This window comes from Arvicanthis niloticus, chromosome 26 (genome assembly GCF_011762505.2).
Source record: "Arvicanthis niloticus isolate mArvNil1 chromosome 26, mArvNil1.pat.X, whole genome shotgun sequence".
Taxonomy (NCBI): domain Eukaryota; kingdom Metazoa; phylum Chordata; class Mammalia; order Rodentia; family Muridae; genus Arvicanthis; species Arvicanthis niloticus.
Genome location: NC_133434.1, coordinates 6,485,201 through 6,503,822, shown reverse-complemented (window position 1 = coordinate 6,503,822; position 18,622 = coordinate 6,485,201). Strand labels below are relative to the sequence as shown.

The 18,622-nt window shown below is 40.0% G+C and overlaps 2 protein-coding genes across 5 annotated transcripts in view; one reads left to right on the top strand and one right to left on the bottom strand.

Annotated features, from left to right (window-relative positions):
- Positions 1 to 7,682, bottom strand: part of Siae (sialic acid acetylesterase) — a 35,736-nt gene extending 28,054 nt beyond the window's left edge. The window contains exons 1-3 of one of the 2 annotated variants that reach the window (XM_076924680.1): positions 7,427 to 7,487; positions 4,925 to 5,007; positions 3,196 to 3,357 (exon numbers count right to left, since the gene is read on the bottom strand). In XM_076924680.1, coding sequence (XP_076780795.1) covers positions 3,196 to 3,319 — 124 coding nt within the window. In that variant the 5' untranslated portion in view covers positions 3,320 to 3,357; positions 4,925 to 5,007; positions 7,427 to 7,487. Of the gene's footprint in view, positions 1 to 3,195; positions 3,358 to 4,924; positions 5,008 to 7,426 lie in introns of both variants that reach the window. The other variant, XM_076924679.1, reaches the window with a different exon arrangement.
- Spa17 (sperm autoantigenic protein 17) lies at positions 7,634 to 18,613 on the top strand. 3 transcript variants are annotated; one of them, XM_076924682.1, is made up of 5 exons: positions 7,634 to 7,787; positions 9,273 to 9,453; positions 14,108 to 14,178; positions 15,942 to 16,019; positions 18,402 to 18,613. In XM_076924682.1, exons 2-5 carry the CDS (start codon positions 9,300 to 9,302, stop codon positions 18,546 to 18,548), a joined length of 450 nt encoding a protein of 149 aa, XP_076780797.1. In that variant the 5' UTR covers positions 7,634 to 7,787; positions 9,273 to 9,299; the 3' UTR covers positions 18,549 to 18,613. The 3 variants fall into 3 exon arrangements, with proteins under 3 accessions (XP_076780797.1, XP_076780798.1, XP_076780799.1); XM_076924683.1 differs by having other exon boundaries at positions 7,740 to 7,957; XM_076924684.1 differs by having other exon boundaries at positions 7,740 to 8,085.
- The last annotated feature ends 9 nt before the right edge of the window (positions 18,614 to 18,622 follow it).

Below are 18,622 nucleotides of genomic sequence, written 5' to 3'. Positions count from 1 at the left end.
TCTCTTTCCTCTCCATCTTCCCCAGTTAACTCCAGCCTCAAGATGGAAACCGCAATCCCAAGGATGAAATGAAAATAATTTGTTCCGAGACATGATTAGTCATAAAGTATTTTCTTGCTTTTCTTCATATTAATCTAATCAAATGTTAAGTATTTTTTTTTCAGGTTATTATGATGAATACCAAGAAGGGGAGTGTGTACCCATGGCCTTTATCTTCCTAAAAGGAAAACCTAGGGCTTACAAGAAACAGCTCTCTTCACTTCTCCACACAGAACACTGACTTTTCTTCATCTGCTGAAACACTATCCTGCAGCTTTTAAACATGGCTGGAAGATGAAGGATGCCTTACTGCCTAAACCATCCCTTACAACCTACACTTATTCTATAGCTTTCATTCAAATCTACCACCAACAAATAAGAATGAAATAAAAACTAAACGCCTGATGGGAGTAAAACTGTTCATGAAAATTATAGAAGCCATAGCGTGTTGTGGCAGATACACCGTAGGGTGGGTTCTCCAGTTACTGCCTTGTGTTATCCTTGCCCCTCTGGAACAAACAGAATCTGTGACTTGCATTCAATAGTTCCACATCAGAGGAGAGCGGAAATATCCCTCTTGAGACTTGGTTATGTTATATGGCAGAGAAGTAAAACCTATGGCATCTCAGTCACAATGACTATCATTAAGAAAACGAATGACATCTGCTGCTGGTGAGGATGTGGGGAAGGGGAACCTTTATTTACTACCAACAGGAATATAAATTGACTAAGCATCTATGAAAATTAATATGCAGCTAGCCTGATCTACAGAGCAAGTTCCAGGAGAGCCAGAGCTACACAGAGAAATCTTGTCTCAAAAACAACAGTGACAAAGGATGAGTCAGGCAGGGGATGGAGGAAGGGCAGGGGAGTGAATATGAGCAAAATACAATGATACATATTGTAAAATGCTGATAATTAAACCCAGTGTTTCATATGCTTTCAAAAGTAGACTAGGGATGTAGCTTAGCAGTTAGCATGTATAATGCCCTAGATTCAGTCCCCAGCGCTAACTAACCTGAGCTAAAAACAAAAAACAAGAACAAAAACAACCCTAGGCACTAAGCATAAGCAGTTTTGGAATTCTTCTCTTTCAGTACATCTCACAGATCACAAGGAGGGGCTGGAGAGATGGCTCTCAGCAACAGGCAGCTCCCGCAGGGGACCTGAGTTCAGTTCCCAGCACCTCTCTTCCACTCGTTATCCCTTCCCCAGAGAGATTCCTTTATCCTCATCTTGAACCTTCATCCTCGTAGTCTCAGTCCCAGGCCAAGGCCTCACCATGTGTCTCTGTATATCACAAGAGCCTCCTAACAGCTCTACCAACCCTCGCTGACGACCGCCAAACCCTATCAGTCTGCTCGTGTGCTTCTATTGCTTAAAATCTACAGGTCCAGGATGTAAATGCTTTGGCAGGGATAAACAAGCCGCCATATTGTCCCATCTCCTGGTACCCACCATCAATCACTTAACCCAGGGTCCCAGACCAACCCATCTCCATGGGATTTCTCACTGTTCCGGATGTACTCTAATCCCTGTGTCTATATCCACGATGTTCCCTCTACTGATTTTGTGCCTCTTTTTTCAAGACCAGCCTTAAACTAAGTCTATTACTTTACTATCATGCTAAGCTCGCTTGTGTTCTCTCTCTCTCTCTCTCTCTCTCTCTCTCTCTCTCTCTCTCTCTCTCTCACACACACACACACACACACACACACACACACACACACACACAGAGTCCTTCCTTACTGTGGCATATCTCACAGAACTACGAGTGTTCTTTGTTTTTCTACCTCCTCCTCCAACCCTCAGGCTTCGTTAAGGGAGAGGCTACATCTGTTTTATTCAACACTTTATCATCAGTACCTAGCACAGTATCTGGCACATAGTAGGTACTCAATAAATATTTGAATAACTGAATAAATAATAGTAGCAGTAGTGGTAACAATAATGACCACTCAAGTTATTGTGCCAAGCACTGCTCCAACTACTTTATATGCATTTTATCCGCATAATAATCCATTAAATATTAGTACCACCTCCACTTTATACATAGAAAACAAACTGTCACAGGGATATTTAATATATTATGAAATTACGTACCTAGAAATGACAGTCAGAATCAGAACTCAGACAGTAAACTAAAAATTCAAGTTCTTCACGAGATCACCAAATTGACTCTTTTTACAAATGCTAGTAGGACGTATTTCAACTTTATTTTCTGAGCAAGTGTGTATGTGCGCGTGCATGTACGTGCGCGTCTATGTGCTCAGAGTAGCCAGTAAAGGGCGTCAGATCCCCTGGAGCTGGAGTTACAAGGAGTTATGAGTCATCCTATGTGGGTGCTGGGAACTGAACCCAGGTTCTCTGCAAGAGCAGCAAGAGCTCTTAGCCTCCACGCCACCTTCTCACCTCTAGACTACCTGCCTCTCTTGCATGTATGGTTCACCCCAACTATCGTCTTCTGTGACAACTTCCCATAGCAACCAGACTTAGGTGAATGTCTTCTCTATCTCTTAGAATTCCACAGATATTATATGTGTTCATCCAACAACTACATAATTTGTTCTGTTCAATGAGCTCCTTGGCGAAGGGGACTCGGAGCCTTGTTACCATTTGTGGTATCTTCAGTGCCTACCCACACAAGTAAATATTCTGATAACTCGGATGGATGGATGAATGGATGGATGGATGGATGGATGGATGGATGGATGGATGGATAGATGGGTAGGTGAATAGATGGATGGATGAATGGATAAATAGATGGATGGATGGATGAATAGATGAAATAAATGGATAGATGAATAGATGGATGGATGGATACATGGAATGGATGGATGGATGAATGGATGGATGAATAGATGGAATATATGTATGTATGGATGGATGAAAGGATGATGGATGGATGGATGAAAGGATGATGGATGGATGGATGGATGAATAGATGAATGGATGAATAGATGGGATGGATGGATGGATGGATGGATGGATGGATGAAAAGATGATGGATGGATGGATGATGGATGGATGGATGGATGGATGGATGGATGGATGGATGGATTGACAACCTGAGCTGGAGCCATAAGCGTTCATTTTCAGATAATCCAGCAGGTGGCAGAAGAGGACAATAACTGAGCAGAGAATGGGCTACCTTACCGTTGACACTGGTCACTTTCTTCATGATGGTTTCCTGACCTTGAAACAAGGTCACTGTCACTGTGGCCCCAGGTGTACCAAAGCCCCAGATCACTGCCCCTGAAGGCTCCTTCTGCAGCACCATGTAATTATCGATGTATGAAGCGAAGCGAAAACCAATACCTAAAAATGTCAACAAACACTTTGGAGAACATAGCCAGGGAGGGAGATTCAGCATCACGTGGATCTAGTAAAAGAGGAAGTAACATACAGCCCCTATACAAAATAATGTGAGTGCACTTAAGCCTTTTAATCTTCCAAAACCAGGTCTTGTTGCTCCAGATTAAATAAACAACATAGTAAGAACAGTTTCCAACAATATGCATCCCAGCAGACCACTAAGAGAAACTTAGAACCCAGGATAACAACTAACGTACATACTCTCCTTCCCCTTCATACTTCTTGGCCAACCCCTGACCCTTGCTCTAAAACTTGTCTCTAGAATTTAACATTCCTCCCTCAAATCACTAAAATGAACCTGCCATGCACCTCACAGATGGTCGTTATAAGAAAAATAAACCACTTCCTTCCCTAACTGGCCATCCCCGTGCCCACTCCTCGTAGCTCACAGCTCCGCTAATGTGGCTATGCCCATCTTTAGCTCCTTCTGTCCTCCTATCAATGCCAAACCCCTTCAAGTCTTTTCTCTTGAGGGTTGCTGTTTATTTTGTGGTGGTTGATGATGATGATGTCATTTGGTTGATTGGTTTTGTTTGTTTGTTTGTTTGTTGGTTGGTTGATCTTTGTCTTTGATGACCTGGTACACCACACTTATGACTGTGACAATCCTTCCTTTCCAGTAAGCTCGAAAAAATCAGGAGACAAAAAAAAAAAAAAAAAAAAAAAAAAAATGAGATCATCTTTTGCTGCAGACCTAAAGACGGAAGGTTAAAAATCTCTGAGAAAAGGTCTTTGTCACCATTTCACGAGCAAAGAAAAGAGGAGGCACACTTGCATATTGGATTCTGTGCTAGGAGTCACTAGCAAGACTGAATAAGAATTCGCTCTAACGAGATCGTTTCTATTTTTAACTCATAGCCTATATCGGAGTACTTTTTAAATAACGAGCATTGATCCAAATGATCCCAGTGAGCTCATAGAAATTTAAGTAGGAAAATCACAAAACTTACATCCCAATTTGTCTCAGCAGGGGAGAGATTTTAAAATCCTCCAAAGAAAATAATTTACAAAATTAAGGGCTTTTTATTTTGTTTTTTGTTTTTTTGTTTTTTTTAAATAAAAGTGATAGACAGGGAAGAGAATTAGAATTAACAAAGCTGACATTTTCCTCCCTGGAAGCTACAAAAGATGGCAGGCCCCTTAGGCTATATTTAACAGGGCAGTAGAACTGATGGGACTTTTTAAGTAACAGGCTAACCCTAAGAACCCTCAGCTCTCTTTCTCACTCTGCAACTAGTTTGATCAGGAAGCCTGCATGACAATCAAAGATTATCCAGAAGGCTTAACAAGCTCAAGATGCATGTACCATGAGCAAAATACTCTGAGACCACAACATCCCAGAATTGCATAAGCAGGTTGGCAGCCTGCTGGGGAAACCGGGAGGCATATGTGTGGGAGGGCCCTGTCTTGGGTAGATACAGAACAAAAGCTGAAAAGCAAATGCATAAATAAGGGCTAAGTAGAGAGAGGACTGGAGTCAGAAGAATGGAGTGAAGAAAATATTGCTTACATAGGCAACAACGTTACAGTCCATAGGATGGGGACCGCCTTTTCAAGCCAGTCTGCCTTTGCCAACGTTCATTTATAGAACTTCTTTGTGAATGGATTTGTGGTGAGCAAAAAAAAAAAAAAAATTTTAGAGGTGGAAAATATCTTTATAATAATAGTATAATTGTGTTACTGACTGGACTAAAACCCAAATAGATCAAGTAATTTTTTAAGAATAATTAGAACAGCTATGAATTGAACAAATATCCCTTTATGGATACCTACTACTTTACACATTGAGACTGTAACGCTGGAAGGAAAAATAATACCAATAATAGGTAAAAATTCTTGCCACCAAGGGTCTTACAATCTACTAGGCGCTTGGTGTGGCAGAGTGCCTAAGATACAGAAGACAGTAATGCTCTCGCCTGGCCTCAGAAGGTGGCTTATGACAGAATTAGAATCCATGTCATCTAATCCCAAAAGGATGGCAATTTCCTTTTTGCTCCAGTTACATTGTGATGGTAATGCAAAGAAGAAGTATATACCGTATCCTGATGAAGCTCACATTCTAAGCGGAAAAGACAGAAACACACACTGAGGAACTGAACGATAAACAAAAGAACCACACCTTACAAGCACCAGGCAGATCCAAACACCGGTATTTATATATATATATATATATACATGTATATACATATATATATATATATACATATACATATATATGTGTATATGTATATACGTATATATACACATATACATATATACATATACACATACATACATATACATATACACATATACACATATACACACATACACACATACACACATACACACATACACACATACACACATACACACATACACACATACACACATACATATATACACACATACACACATACATATATACATATATACATATATACATATATATATTGGAGGTTTTTTTCGAGACAGGGTTTCTCTGTGTAGCCCTGGCTGTCCTGGAACTCACTCTGTAGACCAGGCTGGCCTCGAACTCAGAAATCCACCTGCCTCTGCCTCCCAAGTGCTGGGATTAAAGGCGTGCGCCACCACCACAACACCGGTATTTTTAAGGTGTTGGATTTTTCCCTTCATTTTGGGACTTGAAGTGGAAAACAATCATGAGTGCTGTGGGGAAGACACCATCATAAGTAGACTAAGAAAAAGCTTTAGGCTAGTGGTTACTTCCAATAGGAACCCAGCAGAGGGACTTTACTGGCAGTCTCGATAAAAAAATCACCGTGTTAGAGTTCTCAAGCTGGGTGGTTAATTTATAAGTCCTTCCGTTGTTAAATGTGACTTTTTTATTGCCTTCAACACATGAGCAAGAGGGGAGCGTTAAAGTAAAGATGGTAGGAAGGCAAGGAAGAGCTAAGGGAGATAGATAGGGGGCAAAAAAAAAAATGAATGAATACTGTCAAGGTAATCAAGGTCACCCAAAGGAAATAAAGCAGTGGTATTAAATTTGACAGCCCTTAAAAGGAAAACTAAGAAAACAATGGCTCTACTGCCTTTGGCTCTCCCCACCTCCTGTGACAGGTCCCCCAAATCATGAGAGGGTTGAGAGACAAGGAACAACCAGTACGGGGTACTAGCTTTGAAACTGAAAGCCCACTGACAGGCTGCTGTCTGCCTGGTGCCTGAGTAGAACGCGATCATGCCAACTTCTTCTCACTCCAGCTTTCATTTTATTTGCTGTAGCGATGGAAGCCCAAGGTCCTAGCATGCTAGCCAAGAACGTTACCCCTGAGCTATATTTCCAATCCCTCAAATTCCATTTATTGACAGTCTTTGGGGTCGACTCTTTCAGTGATCCAAAGAAAAAAAAGGGGTGAGTGGACCCAGCATTAACACTTTGAGTTGAACAGATTCCGATCTTTTGGTATCTCCATGCTGAGGGCAATGTCCAGCCCAGGTTAGTCAGATGACAAGCTCTGACCTGCACAATGGCCACTGTGAACCAGCTACCTCCCCAGTATGATGAGTCTTACCCCTCCACTCATATCGCTTAAGCGGCATCAAAAAAATCAGAGCTGAACCTTAAATTATTCTGAGCTAGTGAGGGGGTTGTATTTCTTAGCCCTAATAACCACTTAAACTAGTAAAATTTAATTCCCTCAAGGCACCCATCCCGATAGAAGCCCTCCCCAAGGGCACCACTGAGGAGGCAGATGTTGAAGTATTTTGAGTGACTCAGTCACCTGTTTCCAAATATTATCTAACTAGCTTCGCCCCCTTCTCTTTGAGTTCTCCTAAAGGCTTCGGTCTGAGGACATTGGAGCCTGCTCCAATGGGTAAACCGAAGTCTCCCTCTGCCTCCTAGGCTGCAAGTGAGGTACCCTGCTTGAAAAAAAGGCAGTAGACAGGCCCAGCAGTACCTAGGTGGGAAAAGACCAGTTCTGACTTCAAACCAGACCTTTAGAGGGGACGCATGCCAAGATCCTGCAGAGGATCTGAAAGGCAAAGGTCCGGCAGAGCTGTGACACCTCACCTGCACTTCTGCTGACCCGCGCGATTATGAGAAGCACTAGCCCAAACACAGGCCCAGGGGAAACCATGTTTGAGAAGATCTTCATTAACCCGCAGGACTCAGGAAGAGCCCTTAGGCGAGGGGCGGGGATAGGGTCAGAGGCGTGGTCTTGCGCGGTGGGCGGGGCCTGGGAGGGGTCTACCTAGAGGGCCCCACCCTCCAGTCTTCAGTACGCGAAACATCCGCGGCGCAGCGCAGGGCGCTCCTCTCTCCTCCCGGCCTCCGTAGTTTAAAAAAAAAGAAAAAAGAAAAAAAAAAACGGTTACCCAGCAACGAGATAAAACACTGGAACCATCCGCACCAGCTTGAAGAGAAAGAAGAGGTGAGGCAGTTTCCCTCACTCCCTCTCCAACGTGGAGGCTTCGCCTTTTTCCTTCGTGTCGTAGTCTCTCCTCATCTCCAACACTCCCTCAACTCCTGGACCAGATAGGAAGTCTGGCAAGGCCTTTCTCGGAGAATCTGGAACGCTAGGTCATCGACGTCCTGCCCACGGTTTGACCTGCCTTCCCCCTCGACCGCCTGTCCTCCCCCGCCCGGTTCAGGGCTTTTCACAACTCTCAAGATTCGATATCTAACCTCCTGTTTGTGCCCAAAAGAGAGAAAGGGAAGAGTCTCCACAGGTTAGGCCTTGTTAAACCTCTAGTTCTCCAGCCTCGACCCCAACCAGCTTCTCGGGGTAACACAAGCCCAGGCCCGAAGCTGTCTTTTTTTTTCTCGGTGACCAAAGCAGCCACTTTTAAGCCAGTCCTCGAATAATAATAATAGAAGAAGGCCTGACCAAATCAGAAAATAAGAATCCCCAAACTTCAAAAGCTGGATCCCAAAACCACGACCTCCCTTTCTTAATCCCTTATCAGAAGGCAGAGGAGCTTGAGAACATTATAGGCCATGCTTCAGAAGATGGGACTGAAAAACAAGTGAAACTATTCAACAAATTATAATAATTTCTAGAATGACTAGTTTTTGTTTGCTTCTTTTTCCAGGACAGTTTCTTTGTGTAGCCCCTGGATGTCCTGGAATTCACCCTGTATACCAGGCTGACCTTGAACTCACAAAGATCCACCTTCTCTTGCCTCCCAAGTGCTGGACTTTAAACAGTTTCTTCTCAGCAGTGTAAAGGGGATTATAACAGCTTCTCAGTAATCATTGTCTCCTCAATATTGTGGGCTAGCAAAATCTACCCTCACCTTTTATGACAAAGTACTTGATATCTAGTGAAAACTGTGGTTCTCTAACTTTAAAAAAAAATATGTATTTGTCCAATTTAATGTATCTGCATTTATAATATTATAATTCATCGAGCATGGTGTTTATTTACCCGACTGGCTATAATCCCAGCACTTGGGAGGCAGAGGCAGGTAGATCTCTGAATTAGAGGGCAGCCTGGTCTACATAGTTCCAGAACAGCCAAAGCTATCTAGAGAGACTCTGTCTCAGAAAACAAACAAAAAGGTTCAGTGGTAGAATTCAAAACTCTAGGAGACATGGGTAGACATGGTGAGGTGACTTTTGTGTTCATTTATTTAGTGTGTATGTGTGTATGGGCACAGCCTTAGTGATGTAGCCTGCCTGTGGAAGTCAGAGGACAGTCTGTGAGAGTCAGTTTTCTCCTTCCACAATATGGTTTACATGGACTTAATTCAGGTCTACTGAGATCACCAGGGCCTGGATTGTATGACTTTTTTTCTTTTTAAAGTCGAAAATATGGTATGTGCGTTTGAGAAATGATTTGAGTCGTGACAATGAGTTGGTTTGTGGTAGTTGTGATTATATAATTTAAATTAGGCACTTTTTACTGAATCTTTAGGTACCATAGACAATTCTTTCCGAGGAGATGTCGATTCCTTTCTCCAACACCCACTACCGAATTCCACAAGGATTTGGAAATCTTCTTGAAGGGCTGACACGGGAGATTCTGAGGGAGCAACCGGACAATATACCAGCTTTTGCCGCAGCGTATTTTGAGAACCTTCTAGAGAAAAGAGAGAGTAAGCTCTTTTTAAAAAAATAGGAATTTTAAAATAAACTAAGCATTTCATTATGGTAAAAGTTAAGATTGAGGAATATACATGTCTTCAGCCTGTGACTTCCATATACATGTAAACACATATCTAGTACTCCCAACACACACACACACATGTGAACCCACATACATGGGAACATGAAAACATACACACAAAAAAAAAATCCTAAAAAATTATGGTCATTGTGCAGAAAGCCTTTATGAGGCAAGTGGTTTCAAATACAGCTCTTAATATTTGCAACAGGATGTGACAGTTCAGTCCCGAGAGCATTCTCCTGGTATTTCTCACGTATGCAGTATGGAAGGAGGTAGACCTATTCTCATGCATTCCTGCTAGCTGACTGCCTGTTCTTCCTGAGAGGAGAATGTGCAGTTTTCTTTAAATTTTGATTCTTCTCATTTGAAAGTATTATAAGTGTTATAAAAATAATTCAACACTCCTTAGATTAAATAGATTGGGTTTCGCTGGGGTATATGAAACTGTTCTTCAACGAAGGCACAGAAACAAACTGCTTTGGCAAGTGACTTGCCAGCTGGGGAAGGTAATTTACATTCTGTCTACTTTCCAGGTCCCATCCTGCATAAAGACTAAGGTTCACGCTAGCAGAGACTTTGATTCCAAGCCAAAGTGAAGTTCCTATGCTTCCTTCAATAAGTACAGTTTCCAAATTCCTGCCGTGACGACTCAGAGGTCAAAAGGGGAATGATTACCATGCTTGCTGAAATCCTTCTCTTGCCTAGAACAATCATGGTAGATGGTTTGTAACCATTACTTTAGGCAAAGTAGACAGGAAATACCCCTAAGCAAACAGATGTTCCTTCATAAATCATTTTACAGAGAGGAAACCCAGAACAAGACTAGAATCAAAACAACTCACACACCCTAAACAGCTCCACCCCCTGTCCCTTGTGATCCTGCCTTTGAAGAACTCAAACTTTCCACGAGTTTGCTGACTCCTGCTGGTCTGTCTCATATCCAATCAGGGTGAATACTTGCTGCACAATCTACAGTATTCGTGGGGGAAAGTTAATAAAATTAATTGTTTGATTAAAAGTAACGTTTTGGCGAACATGAATTTGGTTATTGTAACATTAATTTTTACAAATTCATGCAGTAAAAACTTTAGTCATTTGCTTAATTTTAGAACTCAGGAACATACCATTTAAAAAAATATTTGAGTCATTGTTACCAGGTCACAGTAATAAAAACAATTGGTGACTAATGGCCTTGGAATACTAGTTCTCTGATAAACAAATGGCTAAAACCATTTGAAAAAAAAATGACCACCACACCCACTTCCACTTACGTCAACTCAAGGTGAATTACCAACTGATCCGGTATAAAAACTTAGCCTTCACAAGTAAAGGCGAAAGAAGGGAGTGTGGACTTCTAAACCAGCAATGTCCAGTCTCCCACCTGGCAAGAATTCCCTTGCCACTTTTCACGGGTGGTTAGTAGTCTTCATTTTTGTGACAGGGAACCTGTTAATTCACAGTATAGGTGGTAGCTCAAGTCATTAAGAGAATTTGGGCCTCTTAAATAGTGAGATCAAAATGAGAAAGCAAAATTGCATCAATTCTTTATATCATACACCCAGATAAATAATAAATTGACTCCATAGTTAAACACTAAGAAAGAATCCATAGAAGTGCTTGGGAGGAAACACACTTCATCCCTTAAGAAAAGCATCTTGCTTGCCAAGTCGCTTCAAACTCAAATGCAGCAAGGTTGATGGAACAGATTGATGGAACTGACAGCATTGAAAGTCATCTTGTTTGTGACAAAGCAGCATGAAGAAAACAAAATAACAGACAGAGAAAAATGCTTGCAGTTTACATCCCAGCAGCCCAGTGAGTTAATAAGCCTAGTAAATAGCTTGTAAAAATCACATATTTAACACATTTATATCAAGAGATATCAAGCCGTTCACACAAAGGTAAACACAAACAGTGCTTAACCTGAAAAGCTACCCAGACTGACCCATAACAACAACGATTCCAATGAGAATTACACAAAACTGGGCATCTAGAGATGGCTTAGGGGCTAAGAGCACTTCTGCTCTTCCAGAAGACCCAAGTTCAGACAGCAGCAGCCACCCAGGGGACTCCAGCTCCAGGGGATCTGATCTCTGGTTTCCATTGGCGCACACACAAATACAGTAATGAAACACAGAAGAGACTACACTCAACTACCAACCACCACATGCTCTCAGCCAAAAGTGACAGTATGACTTGTAGACCAGGCTAAGAGAACTAAGCCTTCATACTCACTCCTACACGAGATGGACCATATATCCACAGGAAAGGGATTCTGTAGTATCTGTCAACCTCGAAGTTCCTCCTCTACACACTTCATTAATCCATCATTTGTGAAAACAACCCAAACATACATATTGGGTGGTTTTTTTTTTTTAATTTTTGCACTGGCCCAAATAACAAAGCAAATCAGTCTTTAACCTCTAAAATTGTAGACCAAAATATAACTTTTCTCTTTTAACTTGATTTATCTGAGGTATTTGTGACAATGATGAAAGAGTAGAGTTACTCTGGAAACTTTGTAACTGTGTAAAAGAATAAATCAAGTAAGTATGCTAGTATTGGGAATACATTTGGAGTGTAAAAATAATTTTTAAAATAGTTTAATAAAAGTCTGTAATTTTGAACTTGAACTTTAAAATATCAGTATAATCTTTTCTCTTTTCAAATGTAACTCAGAGAGTGAAGGCACCTGCTTTAAAACCCAAAGACCTGAGTTCAGCTTCCAAGACCCACATGGTAGAAGGACAGCACAGACTCCTGCAAGTTGTCCTCTGACTTCCAATCATGTGCCAAAGCATGCTTGTGTAAAACATGCAAGCAAGCATACATACATACATACATACATACATACACATGCACACACTTTTAAATTTTTTAATGCAAGCAATTTCTGGCTCCATACGTTTTTAAAACCTCAAAATTGTGATCAACCAATGTTAGTGGACATCTAGCCCCTAAGTTATCTCTCAATACCATTTCCCTTGACCCAGACCTGCAGTTTTATACACAAGGGGCAAATATGTAAGTCTAAGCTGACCATCTTTGGATCTCACGAAACAAACACCTACTGATTTCTAGGCGCATCCAAGCACCTGAATAAGCTACCTCTGACCAAATTATGAACAAATAGAAAATCAAGAAAAATAATAAAAGTCAGTGGATGGGAATTCACTCAAGTTTCTAAGTATTTGTGAGTTCATAATGCTAAAACCAGACACACAGAACCCTTCATTGTCAGGTCACCATGAGACGGTGCTGGGAGCCACCTGGTTATTTTGAAAGCTGGTAAAGGAATCAAGTTTTTGACCTTTGTTTTATTTAAGGGCCATATTTCAGGGTAACGAAATAGTTGGCTGTTTCCTTAATCGAGTCCACCTCAAAATTCATACTGATTGGTTTAGAACATTGCCATTTGATCCCCTAAATAAGTTAAGGGACAACCATCAGCCCATAACAATTATTTAAAATAGAACAGGATACGATCTGTCTTCTGAGAAGATTAAGTAGCACTGCCAATCAAGTATTCTTGCCAGAGCAATCAAACCTAAATCATATGAAACCTGCAGCTCCAGCTACCAAACTACAGGGAGGGAATTCAACGGCAAATGACCCTGGAACAATCCCCTGTGGAGACAGTCAGAAATATCTGCCCTGGAAAATTCCAAAGGAAAACTGGCCCAATTTCATCAACAAATAAACTGCACAGGAAAATAAAGTGGTGGTGAATTTTCCACTAAATATTATGTAAAAGACATAACAAACGGCATTTTGTGTCTGTTTGGAGGCTCTGGTGTGATGAAGATAGATAACTGTAGCAGACAAAGGAGAAGTTTTGTATGGTTGGCCAGATAGAGGATGACTGTAAGGAACTGTTAACGTTTTAAGAGGTGGCAATGGTATACGCTTATATTTTAAAGGTAGATATTTAAGTGTAGATTTTGTGTATGTAGATAATATATAGATTAATATAATGTTTGGGGGTGGCTTGAAAATAATCAGAAAATACGTCAATAAAATGATAAACAGCAGGTTGATAATTGTCTCTACGAATGTGCGCATGGGACTTGTTAGAGCATCTTATTTTTGGAGTTCATAATTTTTTGTGGTGGAAAGTTAAAGAAAACTATCTTTGCCTAGAAATACTACTTGTCTATATGACCTGTTTACATAATGTGTCTCTTTCGAAAACTCTCCCTCGTTTTCCACTTTTCCAAACTTCCTGATCCCTTAGTATATGTTTCATATACTTTTTTGCATTTGCTAATGCATGTGTAAGTCCATTCATTTAAAATACTGAGGTTTGTTCTGTGTCTCTCACTTTCTTACGAGTTTTATGAAGACAGAAGTTAGGAAGGTATTCGGGGCTTTTGTAACTGAACCTAAGGGCTCAGTCGTGTTAGACGGGTCATCATATTTTAATAATTATTTATGTCTACAGCACTAGGCTGTTCAGTGTCAGCAAGATTTTTCAACTGTCAGTAAAGAACCTCTGGTTTTAAACAAGAGACTTGTGTTTCTGCATTGTTCTTGGTTCACTTTAATGAACACAAAATAAGTATAAAATTATTTTTGTTATGTAGAAACCAGCTTTGATCCAGCAGAATGGGGGGCCAAGGTAGAGGACCGCTTCTATAACAACCACGCATTCAAGGTATAGTCTGATGATTTGCCTACCAGATTTGCCTATGTTTTTCTATACTATTAAAAAAAATGTATGGTTTTCCCCAATTTTGAGAAGTGTGTCAAACATTAAATAACTTATTAAAATTTATGATGAGAAATACTCTTCTAAGACATCTGAATTGAGTACCACTACTTAACATTAATGTAAGGATGACAGCGGGAGAAAGGGCTTGGTCGTCACACGTCACACCCAGCTCATATTCTTTAACCTTATTGAGCATCACAAGTCATGAGTTATATCTCATAAAATAAAACGTTATTAGTCCAACTGTGTTCATTTACATATTACAAAAAGACTAATTCAAATAGAAGATAATGATAGGGTTTTTTCTTCAAATTTAATCTCTTCAGTAACTGAACCCATTTTTATCATTAATAGTATTCGCAAAAATAGCCTTTCTTAACCAAAACTGTCCTGAGTTCTTGAGGACATATTACAGGCAAGAAGTCAGTGTCTTGCTTTCGAATTTCATTGGACTCTGGGTTTGTGCCATCCTTGGCAGTAAGTATAGTATCTGTTCTGTGTTTGAGATGAGGAAGATTGGTTAAGACAGGTTATGTGGCATCAACTGGAAACCTGATAAAATTAAGTCTCACACTAGACCCCATATATCCAAATTAAAGGTTACATTTTAACAGGATCCCCCAAAGTAACTTGCAGATACTTTAAAAAAAAAAAAAACTTTTTAATTAAAAACAAAAACCCAGCAACAGTAACAAAAAGCAGGGCTCAATGGCCTGGCCCTGTAATTCCAGCTACTGAGGAGGCTGAGGCAGGAGGATCACCTGGGCCCAAAGGCTCAGTGCCAACACGAGTAACAGTAAAACCTATCTAAAAATAATAAAGATTATAATCACTACATAGACCAAGAGTACATGACTTTAATCCCAGCACTTGGGAGATAGCAGCAGGCAGATCTCTGAGTTCTAAGCCAGCCTGATCTACAGAGTGAGTTCCAGGACAGCCAGGGATACACAGAGGAAGACTGTCTTGGAAAATCAAGAAAAAGAAAAAAAGAAAAGAGAACATTCTGTCCTGTGTTACATAGAAAATTCAAGGTGTTTGTTTTACTTTTGGTTCCCAGGGTTTTATCTTATTCACATCTGTACGCTCAGATTTCCATTTTATGTGTTAAAGGCTCTTCCTGAAGGCAGTGAGCTAGCAGTGCCTCTGTTTGGTGGAAGACTGAGCTAGCCATGTCAGAACTGATTGAGTTGTCTCCTTTATACATATCTTTCTTCAAAAAGTGAAGCTCGCTTTCCTGATTTTAATATAGTATTGGACCTTAATTGCGTAAAACAACGATTGACATTTTCATGCATTCATATAAGGCAGTTTGATCTTCGTCCCCTATTACTCTGTCCTCCCCAAATTCCTTTCTCTTCTGGATTATTGACTTAGTATTTAATCTATAATTATCATTTAAAAGTCAACTTGGCTTCATACTATGAAATACAACAACTTTTATTGCTATTGTAGAAACTATCAATACTTTTTTTAAAAACTGTCTTCAAGATTTATTACCAAACTTTATCAGCTATTAGTGTGGGACAGTGGTTTATCCCATGCTTTTGTTCCGTGGTTTCTTTCCAAGACAAATTCTTGTTAAAAAACATATCTTTAATTCCCCTGCTGCTCAGTAGTTTAACTTCCAGTCTCTCTTAAGCAGCATGGTCCAAGAGTTAGCTACCTTCAAAAAATGCCCTCGTGACACACTTCTCTCATTCTAGGAACAAGAACAAACTGAGAAATGTGAACAAGAAATAGCCAAGTCATCTGGGAGAGAAGAAACACCAGTTACTCCCTTCGTACGTAATAGTTTTCATTTACTTTTGTATTCCTACACACACTAACCTTAAAGGTGTTGAGTATAATATATATATATATATATGTATATATATATATATATATATACATATATATATATCAACATAATAGTTATATTATTGAAATTAGAATTTTTCTTCTAGATGATTAATTAGATGTTAATCAGTGATAAACTGGAAGATTATTTTCAAAAACTCATTCTTCCCTTTAAAGGTCTAGATCAGAAAATCTTTCCATAGGAAATAGACAGACGGATGAACTTGGAAGCTCCTCTCATCTCTTAGATTCATATTCCACTTAGGGAATTTCTGTACTACGTACGTTACCACCACACAAAGACAAAGGTTGGAGATAACAAAAAGAAAACAATTACATACCACCAAATGAAATAGCTTTACACAGTATGGCTTGTGTGCCATGCAAGGTCTTCTATAGAAACGCTTGCCTGCCTTGATATTGTACATCAAAGCCACCCAGAAAGAGGGAAGTCCACCCTCAAAGATATAGCCTGTCTCTATTGAGTGGTGTGCTAAGGCTATCACTTGGAGATAATTGTTCACAACGCAACATCATATTGATAACTTAAAGTCAGCCACCTAAGAGTATTGAGACTAAGGTAATACTATAAACCAGAGCCTTGGTGGTATTTTAGGAGTGCAGTGTTGTTTTATTCTGTTATTTCTCTGTAGAGCCAGTTAAACATTTACTAACACAACACATTATGTTAAAACAAACAAATACAGCACATGATTGCCTGTATTCTTTGTAGTTGAAACTAAGAAAGACTGGGCTTTGTGTAAAAGAGTACATTCTATACAATATCACGATGCAAACCTTTGAGCTCCTGTTCAGGTCCTAGTATCTCAGCTAGCAACATTTGACATCAAGGAGAACTTTACTTCCCACCCTCTGAGACATACTTTTTCTTACATTATTTATTTAATCTAGAATAGTATCAATACAATCCAGTTACCACTGGCATCAGATGTAATAGGAATTCAGGAATGTGAGTTTGTGCTAAAGTCTCATTGATTTTTAACTTAAGAACAATTCACTTGATTGGAGAATCATCTCAAAGAATGTTATGCCAGTCTATTTGTATTTAAAAGCTTAAGAGTTAAATTTACCCCACTGTTTGTAATGAAGCTGTTTGAACAGCTCAAAGGTTCATCTATAGGTGACTGAGTGAGTAAATCACCAGAGTGACATCAGTACAGTGAAGCACAGTGGCCGTGTCTCTCCCATTAAAACTGAGCAAAATTACAAAGTAATAGCACAGAAACGAGTGCACAGAGTTATTGTTCCAGGGAAATGTAGTTGAAGAGCATTGTGATTAGCATGGTCTTGTTTTAAAATAAAAAAACATATGTCTCCCAGGCAGTGGTGTCGCACGCCTTTAATCCCAGCACTTGGGAGGCAGAGGCAGGTGGATTTCTGAGTTCAAGGCCAAGCCTGGTCTACAGAGTGAGTTCCAGGACAGCCAGGGCTATACAGAAAAACCCGGTCTCGAAAAACCAAGGAGAGAGAGAGAGAGAGAGAGAGAGAAAGAGAGAGAGAGAGAGAGAGAGAGAGATATGCATCATTATGTACATGTACTCATATGTAGAGAAAATTTGGAAGGATTCATAAACACAAATATAGACACACACACAACTACAATTAATGGCTACTTCATAGGAGCAAGATTTGGGAAAGCGAAAATGTTTCAACTTTTCACAAGTGATGACTTGGGGATTCTTAAATGTATGTTTAACATCTTTTTAGCTTAAAAAAACTATATTAAGGAATATATATATATTCAGTTCTACACTTAGGATCCATGAATTTTGCCATCTGTCAATTAGACCTAAATCTAAAAGAAACTGTATGTCACTGTTCTGCCAACCCAGATGATAAGCTCAGGAGCAGTGGAGTAACTGACTTCCTGTTTGATGCTCAACTTCTAAATGTATGACTTTCATTGTCTAAACATCTAGAGATTAGCATTTATCATTTAGTCTACCTTATTAATCATGATTATTTCAAAGTAGCACATGTACTGATGTTAACACTGACTGTGCTTTAAGGATTCTTTCTTGCTTCCCCGTCCTAACATAATTTCTCAGGAAACTTAAAATAGGTGCTATCTGGGAACAACAAGAGAGAAGATGTAGACAATGCTCTTGTATTAAGACATATTGAAGAGTAGCAAGCTGAATCCCTCCCTGTTCCTTTGGCATTCAGCCCTTGGTACACATACAGTTTGTACCAGAATCCCCTCAGGAAGCAACAGACCTCAAACAGTTGCATCTGTAAGCTGGCATTTCTGTGGCATCAAAATACAGCATTCTGGAAGTCTCTCACTTTCTCTTTTTTCAATGAAGGAGGAGATGACTGAGGAAGAAAGAGAACAGGAGGAGGCGGCTGCTCTCAAAATCCAGTCCGTCTTCCGAGGACACGTGGCTAGAGAAGAGGTAAAGAAGATGAAGTCAGATAAGAGTGAAGATCCGAAAGCAGAGGAGAACAATTGAGACCACAGGTTTTACTCCCCCCCACCCCCCCCCCCCCAGGAAACATGAAAAGTAATCCAAATCCATCAGTGTTG

Bases quoted from the DNA above. Each gene is read 5' to 3' on its own strand.
- Spa17 (XM_076924682.1), top strand. From the start codon at position 9,300: ATGTCGATTCCTTTCTCCAACACCCACTACCGAATTCCACAAGGATTT. The intron at 14,179-15,941 runs GTATAGTCTGAT...CTCTCATTCTAG, and splicing joins ATAACAACCACGCATTCAAG to GAACAAGAACAAACTGAGAA. The intron at 16,020-18,401 runs GTACGTAATAGT...TTTTCAATGAAG, and splicing joins AAACACCAGTTACTCCCTTC to GAGGAGATGACTGAGGAAGA.